This window comes from Oncorhynchus kisutch, linkage group LG27 (assembly GCF_002021735.2).
Source record: "Oncorhynchus kisutch isolate 150728-3 linkage group LG27, Okis_V2, whole genome shotgun sequence".
Taxonomy (NCBI): Eukaryota; Metazoa; Chordata; class Actinopteri; order Salmoniformes; family Salmonidae; genus Oncorhynchus; species Oncorhynchus kisutch.
Window position 1 is genome coordinate 4,147,606 of NC_034200.2, and position 22,779 is coordinate 4,170,384.

The 22,779-nt window shown below is 45.0% G+C and overlaps 1 protein-coding gene across 2 annotated transcripts; it reads right to left on the bottom strand.

Annotated features, from left to right (window-relative positions):
- Positions 1-22,533, bottom strand: LOC109871466 (WD repeat-containing protein 47). 2 transcript variants are annotated; one of them, XM_031807064.1, is made up of 17 exons: positions 22,366-22,533; positions 20,369-20,538; positions 19,285-19,368; positions 18,796-18,880; positions 17,193-17,324; positions 13,620-13,796; positions 12,968-13,470; positions 10,884-10,992; positions 8,652-8,845; positions 4,978-5,247; positions 4,785-4,851; positions 3,787-3,956; positions 3,478-3,650; positions 3,062-3,232; positions 2,807-2,938; positions 2,471-2,689; positions 1-2,113 (listed from the first exon to the last, which is right to left on the bottom strand). In XM_031807064.1, exons 2-17 carry the CDS (start codon positions 20,524-20,526, stop codon positions 1,971-1,973), a joined length of 2,787 nt encoding a protein of 928 aa, XP_031662924.1. In that variant the 5' UTR covers positions 20,527-20,538; positions 22,366-22,533; the 3' UTR covers positions 1-1,970. The 2 variants fall into 2 exon arrangements, with proteins under 2 accessions (XP_031662924.1, XP_031662923.1); XM_031807063.1 differs by lacking the exon at positions 22,366-22,533 and adding an exon at positions 21,926-22,043.
- Positions 22,534-22,779: the final 246 nt, after the last annotated feature.

Sequence of the window (22,779 nt, forward strand, 5' to 3'; positions counted from 1 at the left end):
TGAAATGTCAAAGAGGATTTTATTTAGATACCACAGCAGCGATCACACTTCAATAAGCTCTATTCATTTCTCTTAGTCACTTAAAACAAGTTTAGAAAAGCTACATACCGGAACCACTATCTAATTTCATATCAACAGAACAGGATGCCTATATTACAAGAACATTTTAAAATAATAAAAGATAAATAAATACATCTATTTATTAGTTTGGCCTTTTAATTTAAAATGAGAAACTGTACAAAGAACAAAGCCTAAAACTCAAGCCTGCATTTTGCTAAATCAAACAAAACTGTATTAAATGGTGTGTCTAGTGACAAAGTGCAAAATACAGAAAATGAAAGTAAGAAAGGCAAAACACCCTTAATACGGTTGATGGTTTTAGAAGATATTGTGCACACGCCACTCCCTTTCGAAATAGGCAGAGCCTGCCATCTAGGTATCAACCAGTAACATTGCAGATGAAAGCAAAGCTGCACTACATAGGGAGCGTTGCTTAACCGCACGCTGAAGCTGGCCAAGCCAACAAGTAGATCTGTTATTCCCTTCCAAGTCGATATAAAACAACTTTTATTTTTCCTATTTGCAGGCAAGCCATAGCAAGAAACACCACAACAACTGTCTGAAGACAGCATTTTGCACCAAACACTGATTCAGCATTAAAAACTTACACATTTTTGACTCCGATATTTACAAAGCCTAAAGCAGAAATACGGTGGGCAGACTTGCACAGTAACGTTAGGCATCGGAAACTCCCACAGTAGTAGTATTGACAACAGCTAAGCAACCGATAGCTAATTGATCGACCTATGCAACAGATTCAACTCCGGCAAGGAGGACCTGATGTACGGAGTCACACACTGACATATTGTCAGCAGTTTAGATGGCAACATCGTTGCCTTGGTTTCTTCTCAAATAATAGCAGCATAGTAACACACGCTGTAACAAAAACACTGACTGTGCAAACTAATTAGGAATGTCAATTTGTTCTTGAAAAGATCTCACAGATAACTTCACTTTTTGACCTGAAATGAAGAGGGACCCACATGGGTTTCTGTATTGGGAGACTGGATAACTCAAGACACCATATGAAACAATGCACTGTAGCAAAACCTCCCTCTCCTTATTCAAAACATGATGGAGTAGATGTATCATTTGTAGATGAATATGTGAAGAGTCATGGGCGAGTGGAAGAATGGCGTGATAGAGCGAAGGGAAGGGTCAGTTGGTGCACTTTTTCACTCTCTCCATTTCACTCACTCACACACACACACACACAACTAGGGGATGCATTTGCTAAAGTGAGAGTTGTTCACAGAAGCAGTGATGTTGAGGGGAGCTGAGCAAGATACGAAATCAAACCTAAATACAGCTAAAAGATACCCACAGACAGCCACACAACCAAATGTACAGCGGGACAAACTGTCCTGTTTGCTGCAAGAGGAAAAAGAGTGTCAGGAAAAGGGTGCATGTGTGTGTCTAGGTTGTGTATTACAGGTTATGCTTGTCCACTATATGTGACTTAGGGGTTGTGTTTGTGTGTCTATATTTGTGTGTGTTCACAAGCTATGTGCATGTTAGGGGTTGTGTTGCGTGAGTGTGTGTCTGTTAGGGGTTGTGTGTCCAGAGTGTGACGGTCAGCGGAGGAGGAGAGGAGGGACCGGTCGTGTGTGTCTGTTAGGGGTTGTGCGTCCAGAGTGTGACGGTACGGTCAGCAGAGGAGGAGAGGAAGGACCGGTTGTGTGTGTCTGTTAGGGGTTGTGTGTCCAGAGTGTGACGGTACGGTCAGCGGAGGAGGAGAGGAAGGACCGGTCATGTGTGTCTGTTAGGTGTTGTGTGTCCAGAGTGTGACGGTACGGTCAGCGGAGGAGGAGAGGAAGGACCGGTCGTGTGTGTCTGTTAGGGGTTGTGTGTCCAGAGTGTGACGGTATGGTCAGCGGAGGAGGAGAGGAAGGACCGGTCATGTGTGTCTGTTAGGTGTTGTGTGTCCAGAGTGTGACGGTACGGTCAGCGGAGGAGGAGAGGAAGGACAGGTCGTGTGTATGCCACCTGCACTGGATCACCTTGTCACCGTGCTCCCCTACCAGAGTCAGGGGCAACGGCTTCGTCAAGTCACCTACAGAGACAAACACACATTTCAATATATTGTGAGTACAAAGGGCCCAAATAACACATGCTTGGACGTCTGAGTCCAAGTCATTGATAGCAGCTTAAACAAATAAATACTTCACTAGCTTCTTTGTGCTTTGGTAAGACTGCTAACGCGCAGTTACACAGTTGAAGAACACACCCATCAGAGACAAGGGGAAGAACTCAATAGCCTACGTGCCCTCTTTTTGTCCCCTTCTCAAAACCCATTGGGTGAAAAAGCCAGCGGTCCCATCCCTGTGACCTTCTCCTCTAATGGGCATTGAGAAGGAAACGAGGAGGAGTGAGGACGCGAATTGAGATCTTCCCTAGATGTCTTCCTTACCTTGCAGGTTGCTGATCATGACCTTGGTGTCGTAGGAACCAGTGAGCAGGTAGTGTGCCCCGGGGGAGAACCTAACGGAGCGCACGTCGCTGGAGTGGGGCCGGTACGTCTGCACAACGCGTCCCCCTCTGATGTCATAGAGCATACAGCCGCTGTCCTCCTGTCCCGTCGCTAGGAGACGACCGCTAGGGTCAACCGCTACCGAGGCAACGGGACTTCCTGAGAAGAAAAGAAAGAGAGAATATTAGACGGAGGGGAAGAGGGAGAAAGACTAATAAGTAGGTCTCGTAAATGTGTGTGGGTCTGCATCTTGGTGTGTAGGGTAGCAGTACCAACCTGATCCATGGAAGGCAGTGCCCACCACTCTAACACAAGTGGGTATCCTCAGGTCCCAGAACCTCACAGTCTTGTCCTGAGAGCCTGACGCTATCATCCACCCTCCCCACGTATACAGAGACAGAACGTGACCTGAGGATAAACACACAGACCATCAGTCTCTCTCTCTCTCATGGAAGCCTTTATTTTCCATATAGGAATAACGATGACTAACTAAGTAGAACATGAGTGGAATGTAAAAATGAGTGTGTGTACCTGTGTGTCCACTGAGAGCGTGTAAGCCCTGTCCTCTCTGACAGTCAGTGGTGTAGATGTTACAGTCTCCGGCTCCGGCGCTGATCAGGATGGCCCCTCCACTCTCTGGTCCCTCCATGAACGCCAGGTCTCTGATGGTACCGTCGTGCATACTGAACTCCAGGTCTGGACCTGAGAGAGAGACTCAAACTTTAACGGAAAGAGCGTGTACCCAACTGAAATCAAGACAACTGGAACTTCATTGTCAGTGTATATTGAGTCATTTCCAATTGAATTCAGTCATTTCAGGAGATGAATTACATTTAAGGATTTAAACTGAATTGATCCCAACCCGAGTATAGAGTGGATTTAAATGTTATAGATTCCTTTGAATGGAAAGGATTCCTAACAGATTTGAAACTGTGCATTGAGTTTACCTGTGGCGTTGCAGGTCTCGGCACTGAAGGGCAGGACTTTGACGTATTTGTCATTGGAGCCGGTGGCTAGTAGCTTTCCACAGTGACTCCAGGCCACACAGTAGATAGAACCTTTATGGTGCTTATTCCTCTTAAAGCGAACCTCCGGCTGCTTGGTCATACCCGACACCCCACTGAGGGAAGGAAAGGGGGCGAGTGAGAAATAAAGTCTCATTACGGCAGAATACCTCGCAAAGGAATTAAACAGTAGATATCAACAATTTCAGGAATGATTAGTTATTAGGCAGTGTGTGTGTGTGTGTGTGTCACCTGGTGTCCAGCGGTGCATCTGGGTAGGCACACACGCGTAGCGTCTTAGAGTTGGAGCCCACAGCGTATAGCGCCCCCGTGGGGTGGAAGGCTACAGCGCGCACTGCCTGAGTGTCCTCCAAGGTGTTCACAGCTACAAACAGGGCCTTGGACTTGTCCCCATTGTCCCCCTGCAACACACACAAACAAACATTCGGGCAAGCGCTTTTTAGCCCGTCAGCAGAGTTAAGAAGGTCCAGGCTGTATCACATCCGGACGTGATTGGGAGTCCCATAGGGCGGGCCCAGAGTCGTCCCGGGTTTGGCCGGGGTAGGCTGTCATTGTAAATAAACATTTGTTCTGAAATGACTTGCCTAGTTAAATAAACATTGTAAAAAAAAGAAAATGTCTTTCACACACACAGAACTGCCCGCACACATACAGTGGCAATAACATAATTACCAGTGTAATCTGGGTTGATCTTTATGCCATTATTCTGAAATAGAGCCAACAGCTCATGTACAGTGGCAATGGGTTTAACATAATTACCAGTGTAATCTGGGTTGATCTTTATGCCATTATTCTGAAATAGAGCCAACAGCTCATGTCAAACTGGAACAGTCTTCATCGCTGCTGGTGTAACTATAATCTGATGCATTCAATCTCCACTCATCGCAGTGCATAATCTAGGATTACTGTGCATGACCTCAGTGGATACACTGAATTGATACTCATTTTTTTATTTGATGTATTTAGCTAGGCAAGTCAGTTAAGAACAAATTCTTATTCTACAATAACGGCCTACCGGGAACAGTGAGTTAACTGTCTTGTTCAGGGGCAGAACGACAGACTTTTACCCTGTCAGCTCGGGGATTCATTCCAGCAACCTTTCAGTTACTGGCCCAACGCTCTAACCACTAGGATACCTGCCGCCCCAATGCCTCTCACTCCTAAAAAGTTCTACTAAGGTTAGACAGACTGTGTGTGTACGGACGAAAGAGAAGGGGATAGGAACCTACCTCCTTACTTCGGGTTAGGGCTCCTGGTGAGTCGTCTAATGCGGAAGGCTGTCCGGCTACTTGAGGACTAGACCACACACAGATACAACACATTAGTACATTACTCCGTGTATGTACACAAAGACAAACAAAATGTATACAAACCTGCCACACAGACATATGTGTGTGACACAAACACCCACCCGTAGCTCACCTCTGGCAGACCACTGGGGATTCGTTCGGTGGGTGTACCCCCCGACCCGCTGCGGTGTGTTGTGGCGTGCTGCTGACCACCCCTCCTCCATGGGGCTGGCCCTGCTCGGGGGTCAGGGTCACGGCGGGGTCAGGGGTCAAGCCTACAGGGTCACCGATATTGTTGTTCTCGGGAGAGGGGCCGGTACCATTGCACTGCTGGGCCAGAGACTGGACATCCTCCTCTAGACTCTCCATCCCAACGTTCAACTCCTCCAGCTTCTGAATAGACCTGGGTAGACAGAACACACAGGTTAATACACAGGACAGGACAGACAGACACACCTCTGTCTTTTTAATAGTGTCAGTAGGTTAAATATGTTGGATTATGACAGTCGGAGTCTGGCTCTGTTCCAGAGACACACGGAGCAGGTACCACAGGAGCAGCTGGTGCTCAGGACATTATAAATATGTTGGATTATGACAGTCGGAGTCTGGCTCTGTTCCAGAGACACACGGAGCAGGTACCACAGGAGCAGCTGGTGCTCAGGACATTATAAATATGTTGGATTATGACAGTCGGAGTCTGGCTCTGCTCCAGAGACACACGGAGCAGGTACCACAGGAGCAGCTGGTGCTCAGGACATTATAAATATGTTGGATTATGACAGTCGGAGTCTGGCTCTGCTCCAGAGACACACGGAGCAGGTACCACAGGAGCAGCTGGTGCTCAGGACATTATAAATATGTTGGATTATGACAGTCGGAGTCTGGCTCTGCTCCAGAGACACACGGAGCAGGTACCACAGGAGTAGCTGGTGCTCAGGACATTATAAATATGTTGGATTATGACAGTCGGAGTCTGGCTCTGCTCCAGAGACACGGAGCAGGTACCACAGGAGCAGCTGGTGCTCAGGACATTATAAATATGTTGGATTATGACAGTCGGAGTCTGGCTCTGCTCCAGAGACACGGAGCAGGTACCACAGGAGCAGCTGGTGCTCAGGACATTATAAATATGTTGGATTATGACAGTCGGAGTCTGGCTCTGCTCCAGAGACACGGAGCAGGTACCACAGGAGCAGCTGGTGCTCAGGACATTATAAATATGTTGGATTATGACAGTCGGAGTCTGGCTCTGCTCCAGAGACACACGGAGCAGGTACCACAGGAGCAGCTGGTGCTCAGGACATTATAAATATGTTGGATTATGACAGTCGGAGTCTGGCTCTGCTCCAGAGACACACGGAGCAGGTACCACAGGAGCAGCTGGTGCTCAGGACATTATAAATATGTTGGATTATGACAGTCGGAGTCTGGCTCTGCTCCAGAGACACGGAGCAGGTACCACAGGAGCAGCTGGTGCTCAGGACATTATAAATATGTTGGATTATGACAGTCGGAGTCTGGCTCTGCTCCAGAGACACACGGAGCAGGTACCACAGGAGCAGCTGGTGCTCAGGACATTATAAATATGTTGGATTATGACAGTCGGAGTCTGGCTCTGCTCCAGAGACACACGGAGCAGGTACCACAGGAGCAGCTGGTGCTCAGGACATTATAAATATGTTGGATTATGACAGTCGGAGTCTGGCTCTGCTCCAGAGACACACGGAGCAGGTACCACAGGAGCAGCTGGTGCTCAGGACATTATAAATATGTTGGATTATGACAGTCGGAGTCTGGCTCTGCTCCAGAGACACACGGAGCAGGTACCACAGGAGCAGCTGGTGCTCAGGACATTATAAATATGTTGGATTATGACAGTCGGAGTCTGGCTCTGCTCCAGAGACACACGGAGCAGGTACCACAGGAGCAGCTGGTGCTCAGGACATTATAAATATGTTGGATTATGACAGTCGGAGTCTGGCTCTGCTCCAGAGACACACGGAGCAGGTACCACAGGAGCAGCTGGTGCTCAGGACATTATAAATATGTTGGATTATGACAGTCGGAGTCTGGCTCTGCTCCAGAGACACACGGAGCAGGTACCACAGGAGCAGCTGGTGCTCAGGACATTATAAATATGTTGGATTATGACAGTCGGAGTCTGGCTCTGCTCCAGAGACACACGGAGCAGGTACCACAGGAGCAGCTGGTGCTCAGGACATTATAGACCGTTCATAAAGAACAGAGAGGAGCAGCAGGCGGCGGGGGGTGACAAGGAGGGGTCCCTTGTGGCTTCCACCACTCCAGCCTCCCCCTGCCCAGCCCAAACCCTAGGCAAACCCTGCTCCATCTGGGGTACCAGGCTCCACTATACACCCAATCATTAATCATCACCAACCCGCAACACCACCACCATCAGCACCTCCCCCCAACACACACAAACCAACGTCCCCCTTCACAACCCGTTACTGAGTAAAACACCAGTATGTCAAGTCGTGTGTCTCTAAGCATTAGTCAGCAGTTTTGTCCAACAGGACAATACAACAGTCACTTCCAGGCTTTGAACCATCCAGGCTGAGGCTAGATTCTCTCATTGAACTGTGGTTTCACGATAGTGGAGATGACATCATAGGGTCAGGCCATGCTCTCCAGTGATTGGCAGTCCAAATCTTTTGGCTCCGCTCATCTAAATGAGCTGTTCATTTGGCTCCGAAACGGCTCTTCGTTCCGTAGCTAATAAAAAAGAAAAAAATCTAAACCCTGAAAAATATCACATTTCTAATGTAAGCAGAAAAAGGTTGCCAACCATTATGTCAGATTGTATACCTGAGTTCAAATACATTGTACCTCACGAAATTACATCTCTAGCAACAAAGAAAAGGACGCTTTTTATTTGAATTTTAAACACGCCGCAAACATTTTGCGTGGAACAGAATGAGGCTCTCACCTCTTCCCATTGCTCCTGCAGTGAGGAATAACCACCTTCATGATTTTAGAACTGATCTACAGATCATCGCTGTTTGGAGCTCAAGAAGCAGTATGCAAATCAGGGAGCCTCATCAACAGTGCCTTCACAGATGCGGTTCTGTTCCAGGCGATCACCAAAAATATCTGTTTGTTCGCGAGCGACCCATCACTAATGCTCTCCCTTCTAGACTGCGGTGTGCATCAGTAGGACAAAGCCCTTTTGATCTCCCCCTATCTAACCCCCCCTGCATTATTTATAAGGTCAGGGCATAATGACATCCTTAGTGTCTCCACAGTTCTCTTGGGACCTTTCTTTGTCCTTTCCTACTTTAACTAGATTCAAAATGTTCCCATATTTTGGTATCACGCTGAACCCAGACTGTCCTGAATTTTGGGGATTTAACACGTGTCTTTCCATTGCCTCGTGTTATGTCGAAGCCATGGGCTGTACAGGGAGGGGTCTGTGTCTTCTAAAATCGGCCAAGTTTTGTTTTTTTGCAAATGGCTGAGGCAATCGTGCTTGATTTAATCAATATGTTTAGCAACAACCCTTATTCCATTCATCACATGAAGGAACTACTAACTACATGACATAATTTAACGTCTGACAGAATGTGGTCTGCCAGACAGAGCAGTCCAACAGGAGAGTCATTACAAGGTTTGGGACGAAATGGCAACTCATCAAACCACAGAAAATCAAGGCAACCTCATGTTTGTTATGTTGGTTTCAGACTTTGTGCTGTGCAGTGATGGGTGAACTGACCTGTTGAGGACCTGAAGTCCTGTGCTGTGTGTGTCAGGGTGTGTGTGTGTGTGTGTGTCCACATTCCAATCTCTAACCTGTTGAGGAACGTCTCAGTGAGGCTGTGCTGCATGGCGTCTGTCCCGGGGGCTGGCTGGTCACTGTGTTGTACCCCTCCCTCCAGAAGCATCTGCTGGTAGAGTTGTCTCTGCTGCTGCTTCTGTTCCAGGTGCTGCTGCACTCTCAGACGCTGGCGGTAAAACTCCTCAAACTTCTCTGTCGAGTCATGCAGCTGAGGTGGTAAGAGACACACAGTGAACATAACGTCACACATACAACTTGTTTTCACTTTGTCATTATGTGGTATTGTGTGTAGATTGCTGAATATTTTTTTGTAATCCATTTTAGAATAAGGCTGTAAAGTAGCAACATGTGGAAAAAAGTCAAGGGGTCTGAATACTTTCTGAACGCACTGTACATACACCGACACACACTGCTGGTAAAACCCTTCCAACTTCTCAGTAGTCACACACACACGCCATACTAAAATAAACCAAATTCAGAAATAGTTTGAAGTACAGCCAACTTCTTACATACTGCCATTCACATTCAAAGCCAGCACTGACCCCACACCCCTTCCCTCTAACTTCAGCCCTCTGCAGTGCCATCTGATAGGCATCAACTTACACACAATGCCAAAGACGAGGGAGATGCAGAGGGAAAGAGAGACAGAGAGAGAGACAGAGGGCAGGTGACATGTCTCTTGGCTGCAATTCAGGCCCTGTAAGCCCCAGAAGTTCGATGACTCAGTGAGTCTCATACACACCACACACATTCAACTCTAAGTCCGGCCTATATTTAGACTGAGGGAGAAGGCCACCATCTTTGAAAGTAATCCTCTCCACAATCCACAACCCATACACATCAGCAGAGAAGATGACTCCAGAGTTTGTTGGGTAAAAATGGTTTCCATCTCATGCACTTACAGTTGAAGTCAGAAGTTTACATACACCTTAACCAAATACATTTCAACTCAGTTTTTCACAATTCCTGATATATAATCCTCATAAAAATTCCCTATCTTAGGTCAGTTAGGATCACCACTTTAGTTTAAGAATGTGAAATGTCAGAATAATAGTAGAGAGAATGATTTATTTCAGCTTTTATTTCTTTCATCACATTCCCAGTGGGTCAGAAGTTTACATACACTCAATTAGTATTTGGCATTGCCTTTAAATTGTTTAACTTGGGTCAAATGTTTTGGGTAGCCTTCCACAAGCTTCCCACAATAAATTGGGTGAATTCTGGCCCATTCCTCCTGACAGAGCTGGGTAACTGAGTCAGGTTTGTAGGCCTCCTTGCTTGCACACGCTTTTTCTGTTCTGCCCGTAGGATAGAATTGAGGTCAGGGCTTTGTGATGGCCACTCCAATACCTTGACTTTGTTGTCCTTAAGCCATTTTGCCACAACTTTGGAAGTATGCTTGGGGTCATTGTCCATTTGGAAGACCCATTTGCGACCAAACCGTAGTCTGGCTTTTTTATGGTGGTTTTGGAGCAGTGGCTTCTTCCTTGCTGAGCGGCCTTTCAGGTTATGTCGATATAGGTCTCGTTTTACTGTGGATATAGATACTTTTGTACCCGTTTCCTCCAGCATCTTCCAAAGGTCCTTTGCTGTTGTTCTGGGATTGATTTGCACTTTTCGCACCAAAGTACGTTGCCTTCCTGAGCGATATGACGGCTGCGTGGTCCCATGGTGTTTAAATTTGCGCACTATTGTTTGTACAGATTAACGTGGTACCTTCAGGCGTTTGGAAATTGCTCCCAAGGATGAACCAGACTAGTGGAGGTCTACAATTATTTTTCTGGGGTCTTGGCTGATTTCTTTGATTGTACCATGATGTCAAGCAAAGAGGCACTGAGTTTGAAGGTAAGCCTTGAAATACATCCACAGGTACACCTCCAATTGACTCAAATGATGTCAATTAGCCTATCAGAAACTTCTAAAGCTGTTTAAAGGCACAGTCAACTTAGTGTATGTAAACTTCTGACCCACTAGAATTGTGATACCGTGAATTATAAGTGAAATAATCTGTCTGTAAACAATTGTTGGAAAAAATGACTTGTGTCATGCACAAAGTAGATGTCCTAACCAACTTGCCAAAACTATAGTTTGTTAACAAGACATTTTTGGAGGGGTTGAAAAACAAGTTTTAATGACTCCAACCTAAGTGTATGTAAACTTCTGACTTCAAATGTATTTTCTAGAAATCTGTATCTTTTGCAAGACAGACGTGGTTACATCTCATCTTCCTCCATCAGGTGTTTTACCTCGTTCCTCTCTGTAGAGCCTGGTGACGGGGCGTCCTCTCCAGGGGCGGAGTCAGGGCGCAGGGTGCCCGAACTCATCATCTTATCCACGGGCGTGTCCGTCCTGGAGCTAGGAAGAAGAACCAGAGAGATTAACTTCTGCTCTATGGACTAGCCTCTGGTAAGACAAGGGGTGGCGGTCTATGTATATTTGTAAACAACAGCTGGTGCACGATTTTAAGGAAGTCTTGAGGTTTTGCTCACCTGAGGTAGAGTATCTCATGATAAGCTGTAGACCACACTATCTACCTAGAGTTTATCTGTATTTTTCGTAGCTGTCTACATAACACCACTAAAACCGCACTCAATGAGCTGTATACCGCCATAAGCAAACAGGAAAACGCTCATCCAGAGGCGGCGCTCCTAGTGGTGCAAGACCCACTCAAATGTGCATACCGCCCCAACAGATCCACAGATGATGCAATCTCTATTGCCCTCCACACTGCCCTTTTCCACCTGGACAAAAGGAACACCTATGTGAGAATGCTATTCATTGACTACAGCTCAGCATTCAACACTGTAGTGCCCTCAAAGCGCATCAATAAGCTAAGAACCCTGGGACTAAACACCCTCCCTCTGCAACTGGATCCTTGACTTCCTGACGGGCCTCCCCCAGGTGGTATGGGTAGGTAACAACACTTCTGCCACGCTGATCCTCAACACAGGGGCCCCTCAGGGGTGCGTGCCCAGTCCCCTCCTGTACTCCCTGTTCACCCATGACTACACGGCCAGGCACGACTCCAACACCATCATTAAGTTTGCCGATGACACAACAGTGGTAGGCCTGATCACCAACAAGACAGCCTATTGGGAGGAGGTCGGAGACCTGACCGGGTGGTGCCAGGACAACAACCTCTCCCTCAACGTGATCAAGACAAAGGAGATGATTGTGGACTACAGACAAATGGAGGACCGAGCACACCCCCATTCTCATCGACTGGGCTGTAGTGGGCTGTAGTTCCTTGGCGTCCACATCACCAACAAACTAACATGGTCCAAACACACCAAGACAGTCATGAAGAGGGCACAACAAAACCTATTTCCCCTCAGGAGACTGAAAATATTTGTCATGGGTTCTTAGATCCTTAAAAGGTTCTACAGCTGCACCATCAAGAGCATCCTGACAGGATGCATCACTGCCTCGTATGGCAACTGCTCGGCCTCCGACCGCAAGGCACTACAGAGTGCAGTGCGTACCTCCCAGTACATCACTGGGGCCAAGCTTTTTGCCATCCAGGACCTCTATACCAGGCGGTGTCAGAGGAAGGCCCTAAAAATTGTCAAAGACTCCAGCCACCCTAGTCATAGACTGTTCTCTCTGCTACTGCATAGTAAACAGTACCGGAGCGCCAAGTCTAGGACCAAGAGGATTCTAAACAGCTTCTACCGTCAAGCCATAAGACTCCTGAACATCTAATCAAATGGCTACCCAGACTATTTGCACTGCCCCCCTCATGTGACAAATAACATTTGATTTGAGCCCCACATCTGTTTGTGCTTTCTTGCCAACACCAATCACAGCAATGAAGTTAGCAAGACATAAAATCAAATCCAAGTGTATTCATCACGAGCACAGGATACAGCACGTGTAAACGGTACAGTGAAATGCAAGTGCAGAGAGAGGGTTGCAGAGTACAAACAGATGTACCAGACACAACTCAGATCATCCCTACTGTCACTCAGCTACGCCCTACTGTCACGGCGTCCACATAAGTGGGTGTTATTGAGCAGTAGAAAACTTCAAGATAATCACTGAGCTTCTCCTTCAACAGTAGAGTCTCAAGTGTTTTCTACCACGCAGGCTAATCAACAGTCTACTCCAGTGTCTAGGCTAAATCAAACAGGTTAATTCATGTAATTACTTGGCCTACATAGCCAATGGTTGGGGATTATTCTAGAGGGGAAAATGACTAGGTAGAGCGCATCACCCAGGTGGGTACTCCACATTAATGGTAGATGAGTTAAATTCCCCACTTACAATGGAAAACTATTTTACACCTCCATATTGAAAAGTGCTACATGAATCCAACCCATCCTCCTCTCACCTCTCAGGCGACTCCTCAAAGATGCTGTGGCAGTCGGAGCTCTCCAGCATCAGACTCCTGCTCAGACTCTGGCCCCCCGTGTGGTAGTTAGCGAAGGAATGAGACATGGGGGACACCCCCTTCCCCCCCGCCATGTCCCCCCCTGGGCCCCTCTTCTCATGGCCAGACAGACCATAGGACAGCCCGTCCAGGGCCGGGTTCAGGGAGCGGGACATGTAGGCATCGGCGGACTGGGGGCGGCGGAGGGGCGAGGAGGGGTAGGGGGACAGCTTGCTGATTAGCGGGGTGAGAAGGTCTGCGTAGCCGGCCTTGGCGGGCTTGACCAGGCGGTCCACGTGGATCTGAAGCAGCTTCTGCTCGAAGGCGCAGGAGAAGACGCTGTGGGACAGGTTCTGCATCCAGGACAGTAAGGACAGGTCCAGGTCGTCACAGCCGTTCCCACACAGCATGTCAACCCCCAGGAGCACCTCGCCCTCCGTAATCTCCTCGCCTGTCGCCTTGCTCTGGAGACAGAGGTAGTCAATCCATCAGCCAATCAAGCATGGCATGAATCAATGGTTAATTAATATAATCAAGCAAGCAATGAAATCCTATTAAACTAAAACAGTAATATCAACTGATCGATAGAATGGTATAGGTACTTTGTAAGTACCTGGCAGAACTCGACGCAGCACTCATACAGAACTCCTTTAATGAGGAGCTGGAAGAGGCGGTTCCCTGAGGCCCTGAATCCAGCTTCGCTCAGCTTCCTGTCTGCAGGGATAAACTCTGCCACCATGGTGCATGCCTCTTCAAAACAGTGCACCCGCGCCGTGCTGGGGTTCCAGTCCTGGAGGGGAAACATTATACTGTTTAGTCATTTAGCTAAAACCCAAATATTATGATAGAATAATAAACCACAAGGGCTCATACATGCTTAGAACAATGAACAATGTAATAATGCTTTTTCAAATCAAAGTTTATTGGTCACGTACATGTGATTAGCAGATGTTATTACCGGTGGAGCGAAATGCTTGTGCTTCTAGCTCCGACAGTGCAGTAATATCTAACAAGGAATATCTAACAAATTACACAACATATACCCAATACACAAATCTAAGTAGGAATGAATTAAGAATATACATATGGACGAGCGATGTCAGAGTGGAACGGACTAAGATACAGTAGAATAGTAGAGAATATAGAATATACATATGGACGAGTGATGTCAGAGTGGAACGGACTAAGATACAGTAGAATAGTAGAGAATACAGAATATACATATGGACGAGTGATGTCAGAGTGGAACGGACTAAGATACAGTAGAATAGTAGAGAATACAGAATATACATATGGACGAGTGATGTCAGAGTGGAACGGACTAAGATACAGTAGAATAGTAGAGAATACAGAATATACATATAGACGAGTGATGTCAGAGTGGAACGGACTAAGATACAGTAGAATAGTAGAGAATACAGAATATACATATGGACGAGTGATGTCAGAGTGGAACGGACTAAGATACAGTAGAATAGTAGAGAATACAGAATATACATATGGACGAGCGATGTCAGAGTGGAACGGACTAAGATACAGTAGAATAGTAGAGAATACAGAATATACATATGGACGAGCGATGTCAGAGTGGAACGGACTAAGATACAGTAGAATAGTAGAGAATACAGAATATACATATGGACGAGTGATGTCAGAGTGGAACGGACTAAGATACAGTAGAATAGTAGAGAATACAGAATATACATATGGACGAGTGATGTCAGAGTGGAACGGACTAAGATACAGTAGAATAGTAGAGAATACAGAATATACATATGGACGAGTGATGTCAGAGTGGAACGGACTAAGATACAGTAGAATAGTAGAGAATACAGAATATACATATGATGAGTAATGCCAGATATGTGAACATTATTAAGTGAATGCGATACCGTAGAATAGTGTAGAATACAGTATATACATAAGTATTTGATACACTGCCGATTTTGCAGGTTTTCCTACTGACAAAGCATGTAGAGGCCTGTCATTTTTATCATAGGTACACTTCAACTGTGAGAGACGGAATCTAAAACAAAAATCAAGAAAATGTATTTGCATTGTATTGCATGACATAAGTATTTGATACATCAGAAAAGCAGAACTTAATATTTGGTACAGAAACCTTCGTTTACAATTACAGAGATCATACGTTTCCTGTAGTTCTTGAACAGGAGGGCTTCTTAAAGAAAAACTAACAGGTCTGTGAGAGCCGGAATTCTTACTGGTTGGTAGGTGATCAAATACTCATTACCTGTATTAACTGCACCTGTTTGAACTCGTTACCTGTATAAAAGACACCTGTCCACACACTCAATCAGACTCCAACCTCTCCACAATGGCAAAGACCAGGGAGCTGTGTAAGGACATCAGGGATAAAATTGTAGACCTGCACAAGGCTGGGATGGGCTACAGGACAATAGGCAAGCAGTTTGGTGAGAATGCAACAACTGTTGGCGCAGTTATTAGAAAATGGAAGAAGTTCAAGATGACGTTCAATCACCCTCGGTCTGGGGCTCCATGCAAGATCTCACCTAGTGTGGCATCAATGATCATGAGGAAGGTGAGGGATCAGCCCAGAACTACACGGCAGGACCTGGTCAATGACCTGAAGAGAGCTGGGACCACAGTCTCAAAGAAAACCATTAGTAACACACTACGCCGTCATGGATTAAAATCCTGCAGCACACGCAAGGTCCCCCTGCTCAAGCAAGCTCATGTCCAGGCCCATCTGAAGTTTGCCAATGACCATCTGGATGATCCAGAGGAGGAATGGGAGATGGTCATGTGGTCTGATGAGACAAAAGTATCGTTTTTTGGTCTAAACTCCACTCGCCGTGTTTGGAGGAAGAAGAAGGATGAGTACAACCTCAAGAACACCATCCCAACCGTGAAGCATGGAGGTGGAAACATCATTCTTTGGTGATGCTTTTCTGCAAAGGGGACAGGACGACTGCACCGTATTGAGGGGAGGATGGATGGGGCCATGTATCGCAAGATCTTGGCCAACAACCTCCTTCCCTCAGTAAGAGCATTGAAGATGGGTCGTGGCTGGGTCTTCCAGCATGACAACGACCCGAAACACACAGCCAGGGCAACTAAGGAGTGGCTCCGTAAGAAGCATCTCAAGGTCCTGGAGTGGCCTAGCCAGTCTCCAGACCTGAAACCAATAGAAAATCTTTGGAGGGAGCTGAACGTTCGTATTGCCCAGCGACACCCCCGAAACCTGAAGGATCTGAAGAAGGTCTGTATGGAGGATTGGGTCAAAATCCCTGCTGCAGTGTATGCAAACTTGGTCAAGAACTACAGGAAATGTATGATCTCTGTAATTGCAAACAAAGGTTTCTGTACCAAATATTAAGTTCTACTTCTATGATGTATCAAATACTTATGTCATGCAATAAAATGCAAATGACTTAAAAATCATACAATGTGATTTTCTGGATTTTTGTTTTAGATTCCGTCTCTCAGTTGAAGTGTACCTATGATAAAAATTACAGACCTCTACATGCTTTATAAGTAGGAAAACCTGCAAAATCGGCAGTGTACCAAATACTTGTTCTCCCCACTGTACATATGAGATGAGTAATACCAGATATGTAAACATTATTAAGTGAATGTGATACAGTAGAATAGTATAGAATACAGTATACACATATGAGATGAGTAATGCCAGATGTAAACATTATTAAGTGAATGTGATACAGTAGAATAGTATAGAATACAGTATACACATATGAGATGAGTAATGCCAGATGTAAACATTATTAAGTGAATGTGATACAGTAGAATAGTATAGAATACAGTATACACATATGAGATGAGTAATGCCAGATGTAAACATTATTAAGTGAATGCGATACAGTAGAATAGTATAGAATACAGTATATACATATGAGATGACTAAAGCAGTATGTGAACATGATTAAGTGACTAAGATACAGTAGAATAGTATAGAATACAATATATACATATGAGATGAGTAATGCCAGATATGTGACTAGTGTTCCATTCCTTTTGATACCTGCTTTCAGTAAACTGTTACCAAACCTTCTTAAAAGTAAGTCGTAGAATAAATCACTGTGCTAGAATAACAGTACGAATCATAAGGTCAGATGCCATATAATAATAATTATATATATTATTATAAGACGATATAGTATGCCATAAATATAAAAATGTGTCATGCCTTGAACTCAGCGTGGTTGGTGAGACGAGGCAGGGTGAGGAGCAGACATAGCTTGCTGTAGTCATCTTTAGAGGGACAGACCTCCTCCAGAGCATGAAGACACTTCACTGCCTCCTGCATGGTGAACTCCAACTGAGGGAGAGAGGGATGAAGAGAGGAGAAAGCGGTAGAGGGGGAGAGAGAGAAAGAAAGAGTGGATTTTGGGCCACATCAGATTCCCTCATGTTAAGCTCACACGTAGCAGGACTTTGATACAGTCTAGAAGGTTTGCAATTTTAAAAAACGGGCTTTTATCATATTTATTCATTTTTAGAGGCAATATAGCGCTACCATTCCCATTCCCCCAGAGACAGAGGGATGAAAAATTATGTTTTGAACATATAAACCCAGAATGTCTGTAGATCCTGTAGAAAAGCAGCTACCTGTTATCGCTCTCTAAGGCTTAGGTTGGGTTGCACCAACATGGATTATCTCTTAAACTGGGTTAAATCAAGGTTTATCTATTAATCTCTCTAAGGCTTAGGTTGGGTTGCACCAACATGGATTATCTCTTAAACTGGGTTAAATCAAGGTTTATCTATTAATCTCTCTAAGGCTTAGGTTGGGTTGCACCAACATGGATTATGTCTTAAACTGGGTTAAATCAAGGTTTATCTATTAATCTCTCTAAGGCTTAGGTTGGGTTGTACCAACATGGATTATCTCTTAAACTGGGTTAAATCAAGGTTTATCTATTAATCTCTCTAAGGCTTAGGTTGGGTTGCACCAACATGGATTATCTCTTAAACTGGGTTAAATCAAGGTTTATCTATTAATCTCTCTAAGGCTTAGGTTGGGTTGCACCAACATGGATTATCTCGTAAACTGGGTTAAATCAAGGTTTATCTATTAATCTTGTTGCCCCAAATGTTAAACCTAGTTTTAAATGAATCCTAGTTCAATTAAATCCTTCCTCTAATCTAAATTGAATTTTCACTTTAAAACCTAGATTAATTTAAACCATGTTGGTGCAACCCAACCTTGGATTCTAAATGTCAGGGTAGAAGGGCTTAGATCTCTATCATGTCCAAGGAGAAACTTCAGAAATAAGATAATGTCCGTGTTGCTTTGAACTGCTTTCAATCATTGTGCAAACGAGATGTTCACGAGATCTAACCTAGACCTAAATCTGACTCATATGTCACACACAGTTACACACTAACTCATGAAGAGCTGGGCTGACAACCTAACACACTTATACACACGGACACAGCTGGCTTGAGGAACCCAGACTAATCCAGCCAGGCTACACAAGCTGGATTCACATCTACACTGTCTGTGACTAAGCTAATATAGGAAGGGTAGAGAAAGCTCGATGAATGTGTGTGGGCTAGGAGAAAAAGAAGCAGCGAGAAATAGAAAATAATTAGATGGAAAGATAAAGAGGGACTGTTTCAGGATTCATTGCTCATTTGTTTGCTCATTCAGAAGAAGACAGAGGAAAGGAAACAGACAAACAAAGACAGGGAGATGGAAAATGTGAGGGCAGAGACAGACACTAGAACAAAGTGTGTGTGTGTGGGGGGGGGGGGGGGGGGGGGCTATTCTTTGTCTGTTGACTCACATGCTGTGGCTCGTCCTCAGCAGACATGGCGTTGTTCACACACAGGGCCTCCAGAAACTTCTGCTTCAGGACGATGTAACGGAACCTATGACAGCACACAACAATATAATATAGCACCAGTGCTGGGTTGTCTCATCCTACAGTATATGCATGTGTCAGTAAAGTAATTCAAGCCCAGTATCTGCCTGAACATTCTAGCCTGGGTGTCAGTAAAGTAATTCAAGCCCAGTATCTGCCTGAACATTCTAGCCTGGGTGTCAGTAAAGTAATTCAAGCCCAGTATCTGCCTGAACATTCTAGCCTGGGTGTCAGTAAAGTAATTCAAGCCCAGTATCTGCCTGAACATTCTAGCCTGGGTGTCAGTTTCCTAACATGTTGTTGTTGTTGTTTGACAATAATAGCATTGCTAACTGCAGAAATGGTCAGGCATAGTCAGACTACGTACATTCATTTCTGACCACAGAATTTAGTGTTGTATCAATGCCTCACCTTTTCCTGTCAAACGTGTCCATGCACTCCAACGGCTGAATGAACTGGAGCACCTCGTCCCACTGCCCATCCAACACCAGCTGTCTGGACAGAGATAAACAATGCACAAACAAGTCAGTTATAGGGCCGGGTTGATACCAGCATCGCAATGTTTTTTCCATGGCAAAAATAAAAACACAAAGCAGACCAAACTCTTTGGTCCTTTAAAAGCCTGCTGTATATTGTGTGCTATAGCCTGGGAAATAAACGCATGTGACTCTGGATGACAACATATTGATGTTTGTTTCCAAAATTAAGGCTGTTTTCCTAAAGAGGTTAAATCTGCTTTGTGTTTCGTTTTCTTGCCATGGTATCGCGACACCCATTACGTGCTCTGAGCCTATTCACACTAACCAGATAATTTCAGAACAACAGAACCAAAATAAACAAAGGGTTCTCTATTCGACTTCCCTGCTATGCCGTGTCTTATGGTAGCAGAACAGATAGTTTTTTTATTGGCAGATGAAAGACAGGCAGTGAATGGTCACCAGGTAACAGTGGGGCCCTCTGTGTGAAAGGGGTCCAACTCCAATCCCATCAGGCATTTCACACACCAAACTGAGTGGAATGCCAAAGAGGTCTACACTGCTGGCTGTCATTCAAATGTCCACTCCAATCCAGCATAGAAGAGGTCTAGATCATTATTGGAAAAACAAAGGAAATGATGCTACACTTTCTGAACATTGTTAGTGTTTCAGCATTAGTTTAGCAACCAGTGATCTATTCTGAAAAATAACCTGCATGAAGGTGATGAAAATGCTGAACAGCAGGAATCTTGTCTAATTAGTCTGTCAACTGTTGTATTGCAGCAAACACTTATGGAGGTGTCCTGATATGCTATGGGCGAGCCAGACCTTTGTCATTCCAAACCTAGCCATGTAGTAAGACCCAAACAGTAATGTCAGGGTCATATTCACTAGGGCACACCGTAGCAAAACATTTTGCAACTGAAAAGTTCCTTGTTGGATAAATCCATGTAGTCCCTCCCTGTTTTAATCTTGTGTTTTGTTTTTGTTGGTGCCTATTGAATACGACCCAGGTGTACCTGAGGAACAGCATGTCGTCAGAATAGAGTCCATTGATGACTCCGCTCTCTTTCTCCAGAGCCAGCATGCTGATGTGAAGTTTCCTGGAGTTGAGGAAGTCCAGGATCACCTTGATGATCTCCACCTCCTTCACATTGATGATCTCCTCTGCTGTCATGGTGACGGCGGGCTGACACACACCAGCAACAAAACTCAGAGTGAGTATACAAACCACAAACGGAGGCTCTCTTGGTGATCCTAGAAAGGCAGCCTAGTATCTGTCTGGTTAACCTAACGTAGTGGGCATAAAGAAACCTCTGAACAGGTCCCCACATCCGGTTTTCAAAGGAAAAGGAAGCTAGGTTGAAGATACTATATCCGTGAAAACCTGATATTTTCATCTGACCCAGCTGTCTGGTAACCAATTCATTTCTAATGTAACAATGTCACTTTATTGCCACACTGTTCAACCAATAATGTTTTTGTTCCCAATATTTTTGCTAATATTTTTCCCAATATTCCAACAATTGTTACAACTGACCATTCTTTTTGAATAGGCTTTCAAGAAGTCTAGCATAATTCATTTCCATTCCTTCCTGCAAACAAGCACCGGAAACATAGGTACTTCTCTGCGCACCTACTTAATAATGTGGACAAAATGACAAAAGCCTCAATTGTGCCTAATGGAATCAAGCCCCAACTCTCTGGCTACTGTATAACAGCAGGACAGTGTCAGTACAAAGTCTGCAGTAGAGAGTTAATCCAATCACACACACAGCTGTGCTGTTAATTAAGTAGTAACAAACAGTAACACATTATGGACTAGAATTGCTTTGATGTTTAATTTGGGGCGGCAGGTAGCCTAGTGGCTAGAGCATTGGGCCAGTAACCGAAAGGGTTTCGTTCTGCCCCCCGGTAGGCCGTCATTGTAAATAAGAATTTGTTCTTAACTGACTTGCCTAGTTAAATAAAAGGTTCCATTTTTATTTATTATGATGGGGTGTTAGCATGACTATTGACATAGCTAGTTAGCCTATATTGGTGTTACACTGCAACCTGCATTATTGACAGGGTGTCCAAGCAAGTGGTTGCTCAAAACATACGGATGCTAACGTTACATCATTCTGCTTTTAAATAGACCTTGGTGCGGTCAACAAAGAACATGGTTAGATATCTGGCAATCAACAGAACAGGCCATTCAGAAGAGAAAAAGAACAACCAAGGTGCATGCAGATCATGCCAGATGCACTGCTGGTGACAATGACGGCAACAATTTAGCAGCAAATAAACTATGCGTATCACCTAAACAACGGATGAGCTAAGTATTACTTGTACGGAAGGGTTCCAATAAACACATATTTACAATCTATAACTACCTAGCTAGCTATGAAGCTAGGCACTGCAGCTATGGGTGGGGTTCAAACCCAGCAAATTAGCTAGCTAACTGCTAGATAACTAGCTAGCTAGCTACTTCACCCCAAGCTGTTCTTGTCCTATGTTATAAAACAAGCTATGTCTCAGAGACATTTGCTATCTATCTAGCTAGCTAGCAGCCCATGTTGCTGGTAGCTACATACCACGAAGAGTAAGTAGTCAGACACCCAAAGCCACTAACAGATTCAGATGATAGCCAGCCGACAGGAGAGCGGCTGGTCGAGGGTGTATTCATTACGTCGATTCTATCGCAAAACGTTTAGCAACAGGAACGGCTCCGAACGCTCTTCAACGGAACGTACAATCTGTTTGACTGACTATTCCATGCTCTCAAGTGGCGTGAATTCCGCTGCGTTACAATTTCTTCCAGCCACGTATTTATTTTTGAAGCGAGACACCACTGAACTACAACTTTCGTTTAAGAACAAAACAAAAGTAAACAGCGTTTGTGTAGCAAAACGTTTTGCAACACACGGCCTAATGAGTACACCCCCGGGTCAAACAGCACAGGCGGGATAGGTGGGGAGCGATAATTCTCAGGCATAATTAACCAACACGCTCCCAAATGCAATTTAAAGCGCACCTTGGTCTAAAAAGACATGGTCTGAAAACACTGGATTTGTTTCTATGTTGTTGAAAAAGCGTAGCTGTCACGGCGATCCTGCTTCGATTGGTTTTTCTCCTTCCTTTCTTGCCTCGAGTCCGCTGCTGCTGCTACCCAGCTCATTCGCTTGTCAAGCGCACCGCTTCGTCCACCAATCACACCCCAGCATTTTCACAAGGGCGCTCCAAGCATCTCTTGTCTTGCAAGTCAAAACCACACAGCTTTTGGCTACGGATCAACATTCCTGGCTACTACCATCCATTGAGTACGCGCATCAAGTTGTCATTAAAGTCCAATTATGCCACTTTCAATGAGATAATGACTTGTCTGGGTGTATGACACTTCCAAGAGAATACTTGATGGTGGATGGCTAGGCCTAATCCTCATGCCTTC

Excerpts from the sequence above, each read along its gene's own strand:
- LOC109871466 (XM_031807064.1), bottom strand. The coding sequence starts at position 20,526 with ATGACAGCAGAGGAGATCATCAATGTGAAGGAGGTGGAGATCATCAAG. Across the intron at positions 19,369-20,368 it reads GACGACATGCTGTTCCTCAG|ACAGCTGGTGTTGGATGGGC; the intron begins GTACACCTGGGT and ends ATCTCTGTCCAG. Across the intron at positions 10,993-12,967 it reads TTTGAGGAGTCGCCTGAGAG|CTCCAGGACGGACACGCCCG; the intron begins GTGAGAGGAGGA and ends TCTTCTTCCTAG.